Source organism: Bubalus kerabau, chromosome 13 (genome assembly GCF_029407905.1).
Source record: "Bubalus kerabau isolate K-KA32 ecotype Philippines breed swamp buffalo chromosome 13, PCC_UOA_SB_1v2, whole genome shotgun sequence".
NCBI lineage: Eukaryota > Metazoa > Chordata > Mammalia > Artiodactyla > Bovidae > Bubalus > Bubalus kerabau.
Genome location: NC_073636.1, coordinates 48,205,724 through 48,222,960, shown reverse-complemented (window position 1 = coordinate 48,222,960; position 17,237 = coordinate 48,205,724). Strand labels below are relative to the sequence as shown.

Genomic DNA, 17,237 nt, shown 5'->3' with positions numbered 1-17,237 from the left:
TGTGTCACTTTTATGAAGAATTAGTCAGTACAGTTCAGTTGCTCAGTTGTGTCCAAGTCTTTGCGACCCCATGGACTACAGCACACCAGGCTTCCCTGTCCATCACCGAACTCCTGAAGCTTCCTCAAACTCATATCCATTGAGTCGGTGATGCTACCCAACCAACTCATCCTGTCATCCCCTTCTCCTCCTGCCTTCAATCTTTCCCAACACCAGGGTCGTTTCCAATGAGTCAGTTCTTTCTATCAGGTGGCCAAAGTATTGGAGCTTCAGCTTCAGTCCTTCTAATGAATATTCAGGACTGATTTCCTTTAGGATTGACTGGTTGATCTCCTTGGAGTCCAAAGGACGAGTCTTCAACACCACAGTTCTTCTTTGCTCAGCCTTCTTTATGGTCCAACTCTCACATCCATACATGACTACTGGAAAAAACATAGCTTTGACTAGATGGACCTTTTTTGGCAAAATAATGTCTCTCTTCTTAATATGCTATCTAGGTTGATCATAGCTTTTCTTCCAAGGAGCAAGCACCTTTTAATTTCATGGCTACAGTCACCATCTGCAATGATTTTGGAGCCCAAGAAAATAAAGTCTCTCACTGTTTCCATTGTTTCTCCATCTATTTGCCATGAAGCGTGGGACCAGATGCCATGATCTTAGTTTTGTGAATGTTGAGTTTTAAGCCAACTTTTTCACTCTCCTCTTTCACTTTCATCAAGGGGCTCTTTAGTTCTTCACTTTCTGCCATAAGTTTGGTGTTATCTGCGTGTCTGAGGTTATTGATATTTCTCCTAGCAATCTTGATTCCAGCTTGTGCTTCATCCAGCCTGGCATTTCGCATGATGTACTCTGCATATAAGTTCAATAAGCACGGTGACAATATATAGCCTTGACACACTCCTTTCCCAATTTGGAACCAGTCTGTTGTTCCATGTTGAAAGGTTGTTGTTGAACCACAAAAAGACTCCGGGATCCTTGGCCTCCAGAGGAAAAGAGTTCAGTCCAGGGCCAGAGACGAGGCTGGATTGCTAAGAGCTTTTGTGTAATAAAGTTTTATTCAAGTATAAAGGAGATAGAGAAAGCTTCTGACATAAACATCAGAAGGGGGTAGAAAGAGTACCCCCTTGCTAGTGTTAGCAATGGAGTTATATACTCCCCAGTGAATCCAAAGAATATCTGGAGGTTGTAAAGACCTCACCAGACCTGAAGAAGGCAATGACACCCCACTCCAGTACTCTTGCCTAGAAAATCCCATGGACAGAGGAGCCTGGTAGGCTGCAGTCCATGGGGTCTCGAAGAGTCGGACATCACTGAGCGACTTCACTTTCACTTTTCACTCTCATACATTGGAGAAGGAAATGGCAACCCACTCCAGTGTTCTTGCCTGGAGAATCCCAGGGATGGGGGAGCCTGGTGGGCTGCCGTCTATGGGGTCGCACAGAGTCAGACACGACTGAAGCAATTTAGCAGCAGCAGTAGCAGCACCAGACCTACTCCCATAATTTACATTTTAAGATAACAGAATTAGCCAGAAGGTTTAATCAAGAGACTGTCCTCAGGCAGGATACATTGTTATATAATCCTTGTAAAGATCAGACCTACTCCCATAATTTACATTTTAAGGGAACAAGATTAGCCAGCACGTTTAATCCAGGAACTGTCCTCAGGCAGGATACATAATCCTAAGGAATGTAGAGGGGAAAAAAATGTCCTTTCTTCCTCCTTGAGAATTCCAGACCCCTCTCTCCTTGGGGACCCCTAGACTTCTTATCAACCTGCCTAGGAAATGACTCTCTTAATGTCCAGTTCTAACTATTGCTTCTTGATCTGCATACAGATGTCTCAGAAGGCAGGTAAGGTGGTTTGGTATTCCCATCTCTTGAAGAATTTTCCAGTTTGTTGTGATCCATAGTCAAAGGGTTTGGCGTAGTCAATAAAGCAAAAGTAGATGTTTTTTCTGGAACTCTTGCTTTTTCAATGATGCAATGGATGTTGGCAATTTAATCTCTGGTTCCTCTGCCTTTTCTAAATCCAGCTTGAACATACGGAAGCTCATGGTTCACGTATTGTTGAAGCCTTGCTTGGAGAATTTTGAGCATTATTTTCCCAGTGTGTGAGATGAGTGCAATTGTGTGGTAGTTTGAACATTCTTTGGCATTGCTGCTCTTTGGGGTTGGAATGAAAACTGACCTTTACCAGTCCTGTGGCCACTGCTAAAGAATTAGTAGTGCCTTCTGTAACTTGGTAATTGCTCATGGACTCATGCAGAGGGAATGAAAGACATGGACCTTAACTTCGAGGGACAGAGCCACCTGTGAGGTGAGTGAAACATGAAATTGATAGCCTTTTGAATCTGTAAAAGATTCTGACAGTACAAAGATTGTGGACTATCTCAGGAGAATATTAAAAATATTTACACGGGTTGATCAAGGGGTAAGTATGAATGATCACTCTTTTTAAAAAATTAATTAATTAATTAGGCTGTGTCAAAGGTCCCCTAGAGGAGGACATAGCAACCTACTCCAGTATTCTTGCCTGGAAAATCCCATGGACAGAGGAGCCTGGGAGGCTTCGGTTCACAGTGTAGCATCCAGTCGGAAGTATGAAGCAACTTAGCAGGCACACACGCAAGTGAAGTCTTAGTTGTTGTGCAAAGGATCTTCATTGCATCATGGGGATTTTTTGTTGTGCATGGACTCTCTCTAGTTGTGGCAAACAGTCTCTGGAGTGTGGACTTCAGTAGTTTCAGTGTGTGAACTTAGTTGCTCCAAGGCATGTGGGATCTTAGTTCCCTGACCAGGGATTGAACCTGTGTCCCCTGTCTTAACTACTGGACCACCAGGGAAGTTCCCAAATGATCTTTTATCCACGTCATAATGAATATTTCTGGGAGAAGACTCAGCACAAAACAAAGCAGATTATTTAAAATTACCAAAGGTGTACAGGCAGACGTTAGTCACTCATGAGTATCTGGCTGTTTGCAATCCCATCTGACTCTTTGCAACCCCACGGACTGAACCAGCTCCTTTGTCCACAGAATTCTCCAGGGAAGAATACTGGAGTGGGTAGCCATTTCCTTTTCCAGAAATCTTCCCAACCCAGGGATCAAACCTGGGTCTCCTGAATTGCTGGCAGATTCTTTATAGTCTGAGCCATCAGTGAATTCCATTGTTAGAGGAATCAACACTTTGTGATAAAAATAAAGGCTTGCAAAATTAGACTTGGTAAAATAGTGGCCACAAAAGTAGATGCTATAGTTGGTTAAAAAAATACTGATATCAACAGAAAACTTTTTTTTTTGGTAGTAAAATGTATATGAAAAAACTGAACCTGGGATTTCTCTGGTGGTTCAGTGGTTAAGAGTGTAGGGGTCATGAGTTTGATCCCTGATTTGGGAAGATCCCACATGCTGAGGGTCAACTAAGACCCTGCACCACAACTACTGAGCTTCTGCAACTAGAGCCCATGCTCTGCAACAAGAGAAGCCGCTGCAATGAGAAGCTTGCACACCTTAAAGAAGAGTAGGTCTCCATGCTACCCACCCCCCTGCAATTAGAGAAAACCCCAAGCACAGAATTGAAAACCCAGCACAGCCAAAAATTTATTTAAAAACCCTGAACCCAACAAAGGTAATTTCAATAAAATAAAAATGAAACTAGCAACAGCTTACTTCTACCTCTATTACTGAGTCCAAGCTCACTCTACTTGCTACACGATAGGGCAATGAATCCAAGAGATGAGGTGTTGAGGTAAAGAAAGTGAAGTTACTCAGTCGTGTCCACAGTCTTTGTGACCCTGTGAACTGTAACCTACCAGGTTCCTCCATCCATGGGATTCTCCAGGCAAGAATACTGGAGTGGGTTACCATTCCCTTCTCCAGGGGATCTTCCTGACTCAGGGATCAAACCCAGGTCTCCTGCATTGCAGGCAGATGCTTTACCATCTGAGCTACCTGGGAAGCCCTGGTTGAGGTAAGGAAGAGACTTTAACTGGGGAGCCGGCAGATGGAGAAGGTGGCAAGCTAGCACCTCAAAATAACCAATTTATTTGGATCTGGATGCCAGGTTCTCTTACAGACTGGAGAAAAAGAAGCAATGAGGAACTAAAGTCAAAAGGCAGAATAGAGAGGGAAATGCAGTGGGGAAATAAAGTGGAAGGGTCTTCAGTCTTGCAAAACATCTCCCTTCAGAAGGGGTGCATTAATCTCTTCTATTTACAGGTGGGCATGGACAAACTATCTCTCCAGGAGCTGAACAAAGGCACTTTAGTTTACAGTCAAGCAGAGGGACAGGGTCCTCCAAGCAAGCCATTGAGTATGATTATAATAATAAAATGAAGTAAAAAAAGTAGTTTCCAACATGGAGTCAGAATTGTGTTCCTTCCTGCAACACCTCTACTAAATTTAAGTAAGAAAGGAAATGGGCTTAATTGTTTTGTCCAGAAAGAAAGCCTCTTAATTCATCAATTTGAGGACATCTCCCTGGTGGCCCAGTGGCTAAGACTGTACTCCCAATGCAGGGGGCCTGGTTCCAATCCCACCTCAGGGAACCAGATTCCACCCCCATGATGCAACTGAAGATCCCTAGTACCACAGCTAAGACCCAGAGCAAACAAATAAATAAATATATTTTAGTTCATCAATTGTAGTAAAAAATTTTCCAAAGATTTATATTCAATCACAGATAGTGAGGGGTAGGATTTAAGTTCAAGTCTGGAACCTAAGTCTAGAAGATTTTCCACCAATGCTACTACCATTGTTAATACATGAAAGACAGCGAGAGATCATGCAGCTGATTTTGGACAAATAAGTAAATATGTTTCATTATTTAATCAAATAAGATAACATTAAATATTTTAAATGAGATAAGATCCAAGTTAATCTCATTAAACATTTCTTGCAAAAGTTATAACATTGCACAGAAGTATGAGGAAGGAATGTATTGTTTATATTTTACTCTAATATAGCAATCATAACAAGGCATATATGATATAATCTAAAATATGTTGAATTATTATAAGAGTTTTTAAGCAAGGCTGTGTAAAGTGGCAGCTCCAGGGGTCCCTTCTTTCCCTTTGCAGGTCCACGTTTCTCTTTTCTCAGTTTTTCAATTATCCAATGCTGCTGGCTTGTTTTAAATCTTCTAGAAATTCCTTAATTTCTGGCCCACTGACAGTGATTTTCAAATATGTGTAATTCTTCCGTGATTTCAATAGGATTTAGGAAAAGAGCATGGTTTCGACCCATCAACTTGAACTATAAACATTAGCCTTGATTAAATAGTGATTACAGTAAAAAAAAAAAAAGATCTAGTATGAACATTTTTAAAAAGCAAACATGTGAAAGAAATTCATCACTGAAGTATGACTAACAGCAGAGGAATGAAATGAACTCTAAGGTATTAGGAAATGTTAACAGCTGACTTTAGCAGATAATAGTACATAATTAAGAGGAATTTTTAATTCCTTATGAAAATTGTGATTAAAACTAGTGACATCAAGAAACCATTGCATCCTGTCTTCCACTAAGCAGGCACTTAGTAATTATTTATTAACTGAATAGACAACAGTCAAAAATGCTCTGGGAGCTAATCCAAGATCAAATATAAACTTGAGTCACCCGATATATAAAATTTTATTTTATTAACAAATATATCTATTTATAAAATCCTACTTATAAAACTAGGAGCTGTCTAAAAGCTAGAGCGCCTCTAACCCAAATGCTTTTTCAATAGGACCATTCTAACCAATTTGCAGCTCGAGCTAGCTCTTGAGTCCTTTTTCCATATCTTAAGATATTTTCCATATCTTACTCGATTTTTAAATATAATTACAAATATATTATTATCATATTGCTATAGAACTATGAAATTTTCGAGTTGGAATCTCACTCTTTTTAAATGAAATCTGATAACAATTCTCTATTAGGGGTAAACCAGCAGTTAACCTTGAAGACTGGAAAGCAACAGTTTAAGTTGGCTGATTAATTTTTCTGGAACCATCAAAGGAGAGAGTAAACCTTGTCTTTTTTTTTTTTCTTCTTCTTCTTGGTAAGCCACCGCCCCGCTAAATAAATGACTATGAGTTTTGCAGAGATCTTTCTAGCTTCAAGCTTTATTTTACGTATGAATAACCTGGGTCTTGTTACACGCAATTCATGCCGATTGACGTTGTTGTTGCTAAGTCGCTAAATTGTGTCTCACTCTTTTGCAGATACCATGGACTGTAAAAATGCGAGGCTCCTCCGTCTATGAGATTTCCCAGACAGTTCTGGAGTTGTCATTTCCTTCTCCAGGGGATCTTCCCAACTCAGGGATCGAACCCATTTTCTTGCCGTCTTCTGTATCCGCAGGCAGAATTCTTTTTCACTGCATCTGGGAAGCCGTTAAAAGCAATTTGAATAGGCAGGTTTGACAGGGTCTCCAGTGGGCAACTGTGATAATAACCACCAGGTGATACTGCAAGTATGAACCCCGTCCTTTGCATAGGGAAGGTATAAACTCTCAACCATCTTAGGTCTCTCAATTCTCTTTAACCCTAAAGATTTGGTCCAAGTGCGCTTTTCATTTTGTAACGAAATAGTTTCCACAGAATGTTAATCTTGTTAATCTCCCCTGCTTTCCAATGGGACAAAAGACGCAATTCAGGATCTCAGCTCCACTTTCCATTCTAGTTTGTCCTATGACGGCTTAGGGGACCAAGGTAGGTGTCTAAGAACCCAGGTCAGGCCTCTGCCGCCGGTCCCGGTCAGCCGAAAAAACCCACACCGGAGACCCCTGGAATGCCCAGTAGCCCTCAGTCACTGATGCCTGCCCTTACCAGGATCGCGCGGCCCCGCCCCCAACGCGCGGCCATCCATTGGCCCGGAGGGCCCCGGGCGTGACGTCAGGCTCCGCTTCGCCGCTTTCTGGCCCCGCCCCGCGAGGTGGTCTGGCGGTTTGGTCTGGAGCAGCTGAAACCGGTTTGAGCGGAGCCGCTTCCTGTTGCTTGGTGCCGCTGCGGGCTGTCTGAGGGAGCGCAGGCGAGGTGCTGACGGCCGGCGCCCGGCACCTCGGCCTGCGACACTGACTGTCGGGCGCGGCGTCGGTGGTGGCGCTGACCCGGGGACCCAGCAGGTGAGGTGGGAGGCCGGGTGGGCTGGGCGCTCGGTGCGGGGGCCTTGGCTGTCGCTCACGTTGCGGCAGAGCTGTCAGGGCTACGCGGCGGAGCGGGGGGCGAGTCGTGGGCAGGATCCCCCGCCCCGGACGGGCAGCCGGTCTGGGAACAGCGGCCTGGAGGTTTGCTCCTGTAAATCCTGTAAATACATGTTTATTGTATTTATCGTTTGCTGCCGCGATTACGCTGTGCTGCCTAGTGCTTAGTTCCCGTACGAAAATTCTGTAGCGTTTTCGGTAATACCAGAATGCACAGAGCATGAGACCACCTAAGTATTGGAAGAACCATTTAGGGAACGAAGAAACGTAAATGCAGCAGGACTCGCTCACCGCTACTCTCTGACTTCATCCATAAGTAATTCGTAGTGTTTTGACAACTGCTGCTTTTCTGAAATTGCTTATCCAAGTAGTCTAGGGCGTGCTTGTATAGTTCAGTTATTCCAAGAAACCGAAGTGCCTTACTTTTTAAGGAAAAGGTTCCAGTAATAGACATCAGTGCCCCTGATACAATTTTAAGACAGCTGCCCCTTTTTCTAAAGCTCTACTTTTTCCAAGCTCTTCAGATTACCTTGTGGAAGAAAACCTAGTTCATCGATCCCCCTCTTTCCCCCTTCCCCGGTTATAAAGGAAATCAGGCATGAATCATGAATTCAGTCACGAAGTGTGGATATCTTTCACCATTGAGACAGCGGTCTAGTCTGATGTAACACATAGAGGAACTGGTTGGGTGTTTGGGCTTGATGTTTCTTCATACTTCTCTGTTGCCCTTCCTATTTCTGCGCAATTTCTATCCACTACTCCCCTCCCGGCCCCTTCTCCGCACCCCCCCTCGCACCCTCCCCCCCCCCTCCCCGCCACGTCTTGCTGCATTTCTGACAGTTGTGACTTAGCTGAGAAATAAATACAAGCTATCAGTCCTTTTTCCAACGCCTAACGTTCTGGGTAAAAGTAAGGAACATAAGGTAAAACAAACAGGTAAAACTGCGCATGGTTCGGTCCGTTCTTGACATCACTAGCGAGGACTGATATTCTAGACTAGATTAGGAAAGTTCGACTCAAATAATGACCACAGAGGATACCTTCAGTGGCAGAGTGAGTAAAATTTGATATGTACAAATAGTAAGTTGATGAATCAAATCTTTGTGTATAACTTAACCAGGAAAAATAAATGTATATGAAAATAATATCTAGATGAAATGAAAAAAACTTTGGAATGGTTTTCTGGCATTGTGTAGAAAGATGATTAACGAGTTTACTGGCTTAATGAAGTCTTCAGAACTGTTTTCTTAATAAAAACTCATCATGTCTGTGCCCAGTCGTGTCCGACTCTTTACGACCCTGTGGACTGTAGCCCACCAGGCTCCTCTGTCCATGGGATTCTCCAGGCAAGAATACTGGAGTGGGTTGCCATTTCCTTCGCCAGGTGATCTTCCCAACCCAGGGATCGAACCCAGGTCTCCCGCATTGCAGGCAGACAGCTTTAACCTCTGAGCCACCAGGGAAGCTTTCATGTCTATGTACACTTGATTAAAGTACTGACTCAGTGTACTGGGGTTGGATTAGAGGGATCATAATGATCCTCCACCAGGATGAGCAGAAGTTAGCTCAGGAAAGTATAGGCATTTATATATTGCTTTCTAATATGCATTTAGGAGGCAAAGCTGTTGGAGCCTAGAGAATTGGAAACCGCTTTTTTTTTGAAAAAATATTTGAAGGAAAACAGTGAAATATGTCTTTTTGGCTAGGAAAAAAATACATTTTTGCTGAAAATATCTGTGACTTCCGTTTAGTTCTAAATTGTACCTCTGTTTGTCTAAATCTCTCTTTTGTTCCCTAAGCTTGCAAGCCAGTAAAGGAATATGTTAGAATAGTTTATTTTACAAAAAGAATAAAGTAAAACTTACTTTGTCAGGTAGTATTTTTGAAATGTAAATTACAGTGTCATTTTGCAAATTATTCGAGGCCTTAAAACTGTGTTAAAATAGTGTTAAATGCAACTCAAAGTCTCAGATGAGAATGCTGTTTAATACTTACCTTCGGAAAGCAAAAAATGGAGGTTATGTTTAAAACCAAACCAAAAACATATCTCAGGAAGCATGTTTTGTACATGAGGGTATAGGTGAATTAGTTAAATTACATATTCAGTCAGCTCCTGTATTTAAAATGACTAGCATTTTCCATCTTATTCTTTTATGTATCTAGAAGATCTGTCCCTGTTCAAGTTGAGATTCCCTTTTCATGTTTGGAAGAAGAGGAAATTTTGGTTGTGTAAGTTTTTTGTTCCATGACAAAACAATATTTTACTTAGATGGTAGCAGAGTGCCAAAATGGTATACTTCAGTCCTGCACCAGAATTTTGGCCTCTGTCCACCATCAAGTAAACTGTTGTAGGAGCAGCTCTGCAGGCTTTTATTTGGAATGGCCTTAAATTTGGACAGTGGGGGGAGTGGAACTTAAACAGATTATATGACTTTTTTGGCAATTCAAGTTGTGGATGATGCTTTGTTGACACCCAGTGAGGTTTTTTCTTTTTGGAGGGGTGGGGTTAATTTTGTGCTTCTGTATGCAGCTTTGGTATATAGTACATAATGTAAACTGCAGCTGTTTCCAGCCAAGTTACTGTAGCCACTCCTACAAGCAGTCTTAATAATGAGAGGCTCAACTGTAATCAGCTAATTCCCTTTTCTTAAAATTTAATGCAGTAGAAATTCAGATATTTTTTACTAGGTGTTGATTTTAATACATAGGAATAATTACATCTGTTTCCCTAAAATTGGTTAAAACAGTTACTTAAAATTGATCAACAAATAATCAAGTACCAATTTTTAATTATATACATGAGATTGTTCTTAGTAACTGTAGCAGTAAGCATTGGGTGAAAGTTCAGGTTATATGTTGAGATTGGTTATTCAGCAGTTTGCTGGATGATAGAGCTTTTTGCTTTGTCTCAATTAATTCAGTAACTTAAAAAGCCTAGTTTTTTAGATAACCTTAAGGTTTCTGCTTGATATGATTAATGTAGATAAATGTAAGAGATAAATTAAAAGTAGATTGCAGTGCTTCAGTGAATCATTTATTTATTAGGAAAGAAAATCATCCTATTCTTAGGGTTATACTCAGATTCGTATCAGATGAAGGTTATTTGAGTTATATAGGTTAAATGGACAGTAACAATCTAGAACTAATTTTAGGTTTAAAATATTCTTTGGCTGTGCTCAAACTGGATGTATTAATATGTTTTAAATAGATCAGGTTTACTCTTAGACATAGAAAGTAGATTAGCATATATGGTTTGATCAAGGACAGATTTTTTTTTCCCTCCAGTGTGGAATCTTGGGTTTTCTAACTGAATAGAGTTACTAAATAGGGATTTCTTTAGACAAGTGAAAGGAAACCATGTTGACTGATGGTCTTCCTGGTGGCTTAGATGGTAAAGAACCCGCCTGTAATGTGGGAGACCTGGATTCGATCCCTGGTTTGGGAGGATCACCTGGAGAAGGGAACAGCTACCCACTCCTAGCCTGGAGATTTCCATGGACTGAGGAGCCTGGTGGGCTACAGTCTGGTGTTGCCAAGAGTCCCACACGACTAAGCGACTTTGACTTCACTTGATTAGTTTATTTAGTATATTTACATTTTATAATTGATGTAGGTGAGATGATGCATAGTGACTCTTGATTTTCATTGCAGCCCCCACGAGGGTTAGTTATTAGAGTATTCCTCATGCTTAGCCCTCTTGATACTTGGAGGTGGATAATTATTTCTGGAGCGCTGTTCTGTGCATTATATGGTGTTGAGCAGCACTCCCAGCTTTTACCACTAGATGCCAGGAGCATCACCCACAGTTGTGGCAACCAGAAATGTCTCCTGATATTGCCAAATACCCTTAGAGGACAAAATTGCTTCCAGTGGCAACTGCTGCTTTAGATCTATCTGCTTTGACTTGAAAGTGTGGTTAACTGTGGGTGTTAGTGTTCATTAAATGACCATTGCGGAGTTGTGCATGTATTCATAGGGAGGGGAAGGGAGCATAGCAAAAATGGAAGAATGAATAGCTGAGAAAGGTACTTCAGGATTTTTTTGAAATAAAATGTATAAATGCAAATAAACAATATTTAAGCTGAAAAATTAATGGAAATGACATAAAGACATTGGAGTTCTTTTAGGAACATTGATGGATCGAAGGTACAAAAGTTTTTTTGGAGGTGTTGGGATAGATTATGTACAATATGATGTGGCCTTTTGTGTGCAGTATGTGTTCTTTCTATATTTAAATTCTGTAAACTGCGTGAGAATTGATGTACATTAAAGTCTTTAAAAATTTCCTATCTTAAGTACTTAAATAAAGAGATGGTAAGGTGAATAAGTTGGTTAGGCTGGGAAAAACAGCAAAGAAATGGAAAGCAAGCTGGAGCGAAGATGTGGCTAAAGGAGTAAAGGACACCAGGAGCTTAGGGGTTTAGATTTCTGTAAAATAATGGAAGCGATTCTAAGCCAGGGATGTGAGAAGCATTCTAATTGACATAAAAATGTATTGTTGGAAAGTGATTGGAAGACAAAATATAAGTAGGAGGCTTGAGTTTTTAAAGAAGTTTAAACTTAGAAAGGCATGTATGTAAGATAAATTCATATCTACAGGGTTTGGTAATAGATTACAGAGTTGAGACTATGGGACTGGAGTAATGATGGCCCTATAGTTAATAAAGAGAAACTTGAAAAGCGATTTGTAGGGCAATGAGTTTTGTCTTTTTTAAGCCATCAGGTCATTTAGAAGCAGATTCTCAAACTTGTTACGAAACATAACCAGTTTTTCAGTGGATGGTGCTTAAGTTCTTTGGTTGTTTTCTTGTTATTAAAATTGGAACCTTCTTAAAGTAAAAATACCCTTGAGCCAAGCTTTTTTCTGTCTGTAGTTGTGTGTGTGTATATTTCCCTCCACTGTAAACATGAGCCTGGTCAGGAAAGATAGGTGGAGTTCAAAACAGCTGCTTATTAGAGGAGTAACTGTGACAAGATAGTCTTGAATTCTGAAAAAAAAAAAAAAAAAAAAGCTTGGACACACTTGTTTTGCAATTTTTTCTGGTCCATGCATTCTTACAGAATAGGTTTGTAACATTAGGCCCTAAGACTTGCTGGGTGATTCCCAAATAATTTAATCTCTCTGAAGTCTCTGAAATCTTTTGCTCACAGTTGAGATTCATTTTCGTTTTGTGCTTTTTAGCTTATTTCTTGGTGGTAGCTATCTAGATGTACTATAAATGACATCATCTTTTTCTTTATAGCACGACATCCTAAAATAAATCCATCAGAATGACACCTTCTCAGGTTACCTTTGAAATAAGAGGAACTCTTTTACCAGGTATTGTAAAGCTTTACTTTTAAACATTTTTAAAAATTACATTTTCCTTATCTGGATTATCTTAAATATAGAGTTGTTACTAGAGTGGGCCTAATTTTTATTTATTTTTTAAATATCTTTCTAATTTTTAGATGAAAGTATCTTCAGGGCATGCCTAATAATAGAAATGTGCTTGGAGCATAGTAAGCCCAAGGAAAAAAACAAAAAGCTGTCTCAAATAGTGTCTTATTCTCATATTTTCCAGGAAAGCTGTGAATTTTGCATAGGATAAAGATATTTGAGCTGTTTTTTTTGGTCACACCCATGGCTTGTGGGATCTTAGTTGTTCCCTGACTAGGGATTGAACTTGGGCCCTCAGCAGTGAGAGAGGTTTTAAGTTGCATGAAAATGATGGAAATGTTTCTAGTGTGAAAAGTTGGTTAAATATTTGGCTAAGATAAATTTTTTCCTTACTTATACATCTGTTTTTAAAAGCTTCATTGTATTTTTTTGCTGTCTACTAAAGCAGTGTGAAATAATTTCAGTGTAAGGTAGCACGTCAGAGCAATCACACCTTGGGACTTCCCTAGTAGCACAGTGGTTAAGACTACTTCCTGGCTTCCATTGCAGAAGGCATGAATTCTATTCTCTTTCAATCACTGGTCAGGGAACTAAGATCCTACATGCCTGCACAGTGTAGCCCAAAAAATGAACAACAGAAAAATACAGTATCACGCCTGGGTTATATACTTCCTTGTTTAATGCACTCTGGTTACACTGGCCAGTCCTCAAATCTGTTGCATTCCTTTTCTCCTTTGGGGCTTTCTCAAATTGTTTGCTTTGTTTAGATCTGTGCCCCTTCCCACTACCTCTTAACTTACTCATTCTATATATCAAGCATCTTTGATCCAGAAGCTATTACAGCACCTGATAGTGTGTGTTTGTCTAACACACATTCTTAGCCAAGATGATATTGGACAGCTCCACCTCTGGGCAAGATTCTGCACGTTGAAGATTGCTGGTCTCTTGGGTCCAGTACTCACCTCTTGTCCAGTGTGTAATCTCCTTTGTGGAGAGAAGACTGCAGACCTGTATCTTTTATTGACTTTTGTGCATAGGCACTTTAAGCTAGAAGGGGCTGACCATGTCAGACAAAGATGACGACTGCAGAATTAACTCTAGAGGAGTCAGCTTGACACGGTGTAATTCCTGAAGGACTAGAGGGAAGATAGTGGTAGATGTGAATGTAGCTGAATCTAAGTGAGAGGAAAGGAAGTGGACGGACAAGAAGGACTGTCACCTTCTGCCTAAATCTTGTGTTCCTCCCCCAAACAACGAGGATGTATTCTCTGCTAAATGTGGAGAGAGTGCAGAGAGGGGTGAAGTTAGAGGGAAGAAGTTAAAAAGAATATGTGGCAGTACTGTTTGAAATTCCTTTAGTTAGCATTCAAGTCTCTTGATAAATGAAAGCCAATGAAAGAAAGAGGCCTAGTCTAGTAAAAAGTTTCCCTTTTTTTCTCATAGAAGCCATATTCAAAGGCAATCAGCAGAAAGAGTAACATTGTAGGAGGGTATTGGTAAAATGCAGGAGCTTTTATATAGAAGGAAAGTAACCAAATTTGTACAGGTTTCACTTTTTTCCATGTCTGATACATGTTCTTTCCAGAACAAAGAGTAGCTACTGTTCTGTGTGGGAATAGGAAATAACTGAGTCCATGAAAAAGTTTGATGAGATGCTCCTTTATAAAAGTATAACAGGCCTGAATCAGTGATTTTATGGTAATCTATACTTTGAGCTAGGAACCATCTCATATGCTATACATATGCATAGCAGCATATGTGATCTTGAGAATAAATATTTGTGCTTTGTTTTTAACAAAAGTCTTTATCTTTTTTTTCTTTACGTCAGAAAAGGTAGTGATAACCTAAGTTAATTGCAAAAAAAAATCTGATTACTTTAAGGATTGGTGAATATTTTAAAATGAAATCTTTATGTATAACCACCATATGCCTTTATAGACATGTATTTAGAACCCTGAAAACTTCTGAAGGACTACCACACTTGTGATTTTAGTTAAGTTTTAGATAGTCCAAGTATACAAAATGCTCATGCAGGTTGCCAAAGCCAAGTATAGCTTCAGTCTTACTGGAATAGTGTCCAAAGCTTGGAAGCCAAGCTACACAGAGTGTGAAGGAGTTTATCCTGAAGTTTTGTTCATTTGGGCTCAGTTCATTGTCTTTTTCATCATGAATTTTAATTACAGTAATTCAGAATGTGTTGATATATAAGTTAAAGACTTCTGCATAATTATATTCAAGAACTTGTAGACTTTTGCTAAATGTATGAAATTAGCAAATATAGGTGATGTTGGTTTGTGTGTTGAGAAGTGTTCAGATGAAGTGTGATAGTCTTTTTTTTTTTTTTTTTTTTTTTTTTTTAAAGTAAAGAATACTAGATTTTTAGCTAGTTTTGTATTGAGGGTTTTTTTTTAGTGATGGTTACATTGCTCATGTCCCATTGATAATTTTCTTGATCTTTAACTTCTTGATAGCTACTGTTTGAGTTCCTGGAAAATATCAATTATTATTTCTCTAGGATACTTACATGCCTTTAGTGTTTTCCCCTTTAAATTGGAAGCTGCCTTGAAGACAAGGACTGTGGTTTGATCACTTTGTCTTCTTGGTGCTCATTATTGGCTCAGTAAGTAGTTGAAAAATGAAGAAAATTCTGTTCCTGTACATCCTTCCTTTTCTCTGCCTTTGGTTCTGTAGAGGTGGGTCAGGTTAATAATGCAGGTATAATCAAAACAGAAAAAAGAAACCCCCCCAAAAAACCACAGGTGCTAGTGTGTGTGCCGCCTGGGTTCAAACCCATTTCTCCAGTGAAGCCCTTTCATCTCTGCTAAAGGGGACTCTGCAGCCTGTTAAACCAGTGCAACTTCCTAAAACAAAATGAGATGTTCCTACTTAACCCATTATGCTTTTTTAGGAGAGGTTTTTGCAATATGTGGAAGCTGTGATGCTTTGGGAAACTGGAATCCTCAAAAAGCTGTGGCTCTTCTTCCAGAGAATGAAACAGGTGAAAGGTAAGCATGGACATGTCATATTACCAAACAATTGTGACATTCAGATTATAAACCTGTTTTTTTTTTTCTTTAAAGATATCTTGGTGTATTTTTCTTTTAGTTTTTAGCAAACTTATCACATATGCATACAGAGTAAAGTCATTTTACAAACTTTGCTGTAAAAAACAAGTTCCTTTGTTTCTCAGTTTTGACCTCTCAAATAGTTTCAAGTCTTGGCTGTTAGCTGCATCTTCTGGTACTTAATACCATGTTTCTAAACAGGCTTATATTGTTGTTTCTTATTTTAAAAATCTTTTAAGACATTGTCTTTGGCTTCTTGTTACATACTCTTTTTAAAAAATGTAATTTTTGCTTTAGCCTAAGATATAATTTTCTTGAGACATATATACTATTAAAAGCAGAGAGTAGAACACAGCATTAGAATTTTTAGCTAATGAAATGAGTTCACTACTGACATTAATTACAGCACTAAACTTAGCATGGGTGTGTTGGTGCATTGGAGTGGAAAAAGGAGGGCCTGGGTGCCAGTTCAGTTCTGCTGTTCTGATTTGGGACAGATCCCATATCTCTTAAGCCTCAGTTCCATCATCTACATGGTGGATCTACAGGATAGAATCAGTGATGTGAATAGTGGTAATCCTCTGCCTGCAGATATTTTGAAGTGTTACTGATTGTCAAAATGTATGTGTGGGGGTAAAGGAGAGATGAGATTGTAGATAGTGTACAAATACATGCAGTGCCCCCAGGGAGAAACATCAGATTAGATGATTATTAAGCAGTTCTGCTAAAACTGTGGCCTGTAGACCCAGCGTTAGACAAAAAACATTGTTTATTAGCGCATGAAGTGAGAAATGCACAAACTGAGAGCAAGTGTTTAGAAATGCTTACAGCAATTTGACATTGCTAGGACACCGATACGTGTAATGGACTTATTGAACTGGATGTGTTGTAGACCAGAAGTATTGGTAGGGTAACACAAACAGAAACTGGTCCTTCACAGCAGATAGTTTGAGGAGCACAGGGAAATAACAGGGAAAGTAGAACAAGACCATAATGTTCTCTTAGGAAAAGAAAACAAACACATAGAATACCATTTTCTCTGTCATTTGTGTGACACGTTTTCTCAACCAATTCTCTTCTGTTTATATATATATATATTAAATTCTGTTGACAAATGATATTGGGATCACAGACAGATGAAATGTTTATTCTCTTCAAGTGGCTATTTTTTCCTTGATTTGTGGATCTGTCACTCTTGTCTCAGGTGAAACCTCATGTCCTTCTGAACTTGTTTACCTCTGCTCTGAATTCTTGAGCTGCCCTATTATCTGTCTTCTCATTGCAGTGCCTTCTCTTGTTGTGAAGCAGGGCTCTAGGGCCCGAGGGCTTCAGTAATTGTAGCACGTGGGTGCCATTGTTGTGCACGGGCTTAGTTGCTCCCTGGCATTTGGGATCTTCCAGGACCAGGGACTGAACCCATGTCTCCTGCATTGGCAGGCAAATTCTTAACCACTAGACCCAGGAAAGTCCTGAAACCACTTTAAAAAATTATTTTAAAAGGACTTTGCACTTTTAAAAGGGGCTTTTTTAAAAAAGTACATATGATTAGGCCCTACTCCTGGAAGATGGATAAAGAATGCATGGGAGAGGGACCCCAACACA

The 17,237-nt window shown here is 39.8% G+C and overlaps 2 protein-coding genes and 1 long non-coding RNA gene across 8 annotated transcripts in view; 2 read left to right on the top strand and 1 right to left on the bottom strand.

Moving 5' to 3' along the window:
* Positions 1-1,685: 1,685 nt before the first annotated feature.
* On the top strand, positions 1,686-5,066 carry LOC129625641 (uncharacterized). Its single transcript, XR_008701567.1, has 3 exons — positions 1,686-1,853; positions 2,036-2,319; positions 4,220-5,066. It is a non-coding gene; the product is annotated as an uncharacterized LOC129625641 (long non-coding RNA).
* Positions 5,067-5,244: 178 nt separating this feature from the next.
* On the bottom strand, positions 5,245-7,412 carry LOC129625182 (uncharacterized). The gene is made up of 3 exons (XM_055543301.1): positions 7,172-7,412; positions 6,817-7,092; positions 5,245-6,371 (listed from the first exon to the last, which is right to left on the bottom strand). Exons 1-3 carry the CDS (start codon positions 7,410-7,412, stop codon positions 6,307-6,309), a joined length of 582 nt encoding a protein of 193 aa, XP_055399276.1. The 3' UTR covers positions 5,245-6,306.
* GPCPD1 (glycerophosphocholine phosphodiesterase 1) overlaps positions 6,940-17,237 on the top strand; it is a 64,788-nt gene continuing 54,490 nt past the window's right edge. For 2 of the 6 annotated variants that reach the window (XM_055544236.1, XM_055544235.1), the window contains exons 1-3: positions 6,944-7,112; positions 12,434-12,510; positions 15,479-15,575. In XM_055544236.1, coding sequence (XP_055400211.1) covers positions 12,462-12,510; positions 15,479-15,575 — 146 coding nt within the window. In that variant the 5' untranslated portion in view covers positions 6,944-7,112; positions 12,434-12,461. Of the gene's footprint in view, positions 7,113-12,433; positions 12,511-15,478; positions 15,576-17,237 lie in introns of all 6 variants that reach the window. The other 4 variants (XM_055544238.1, XR_008701566.1, XM_055544239.1 and 1 more) reach the window with 4 other exon arrangements.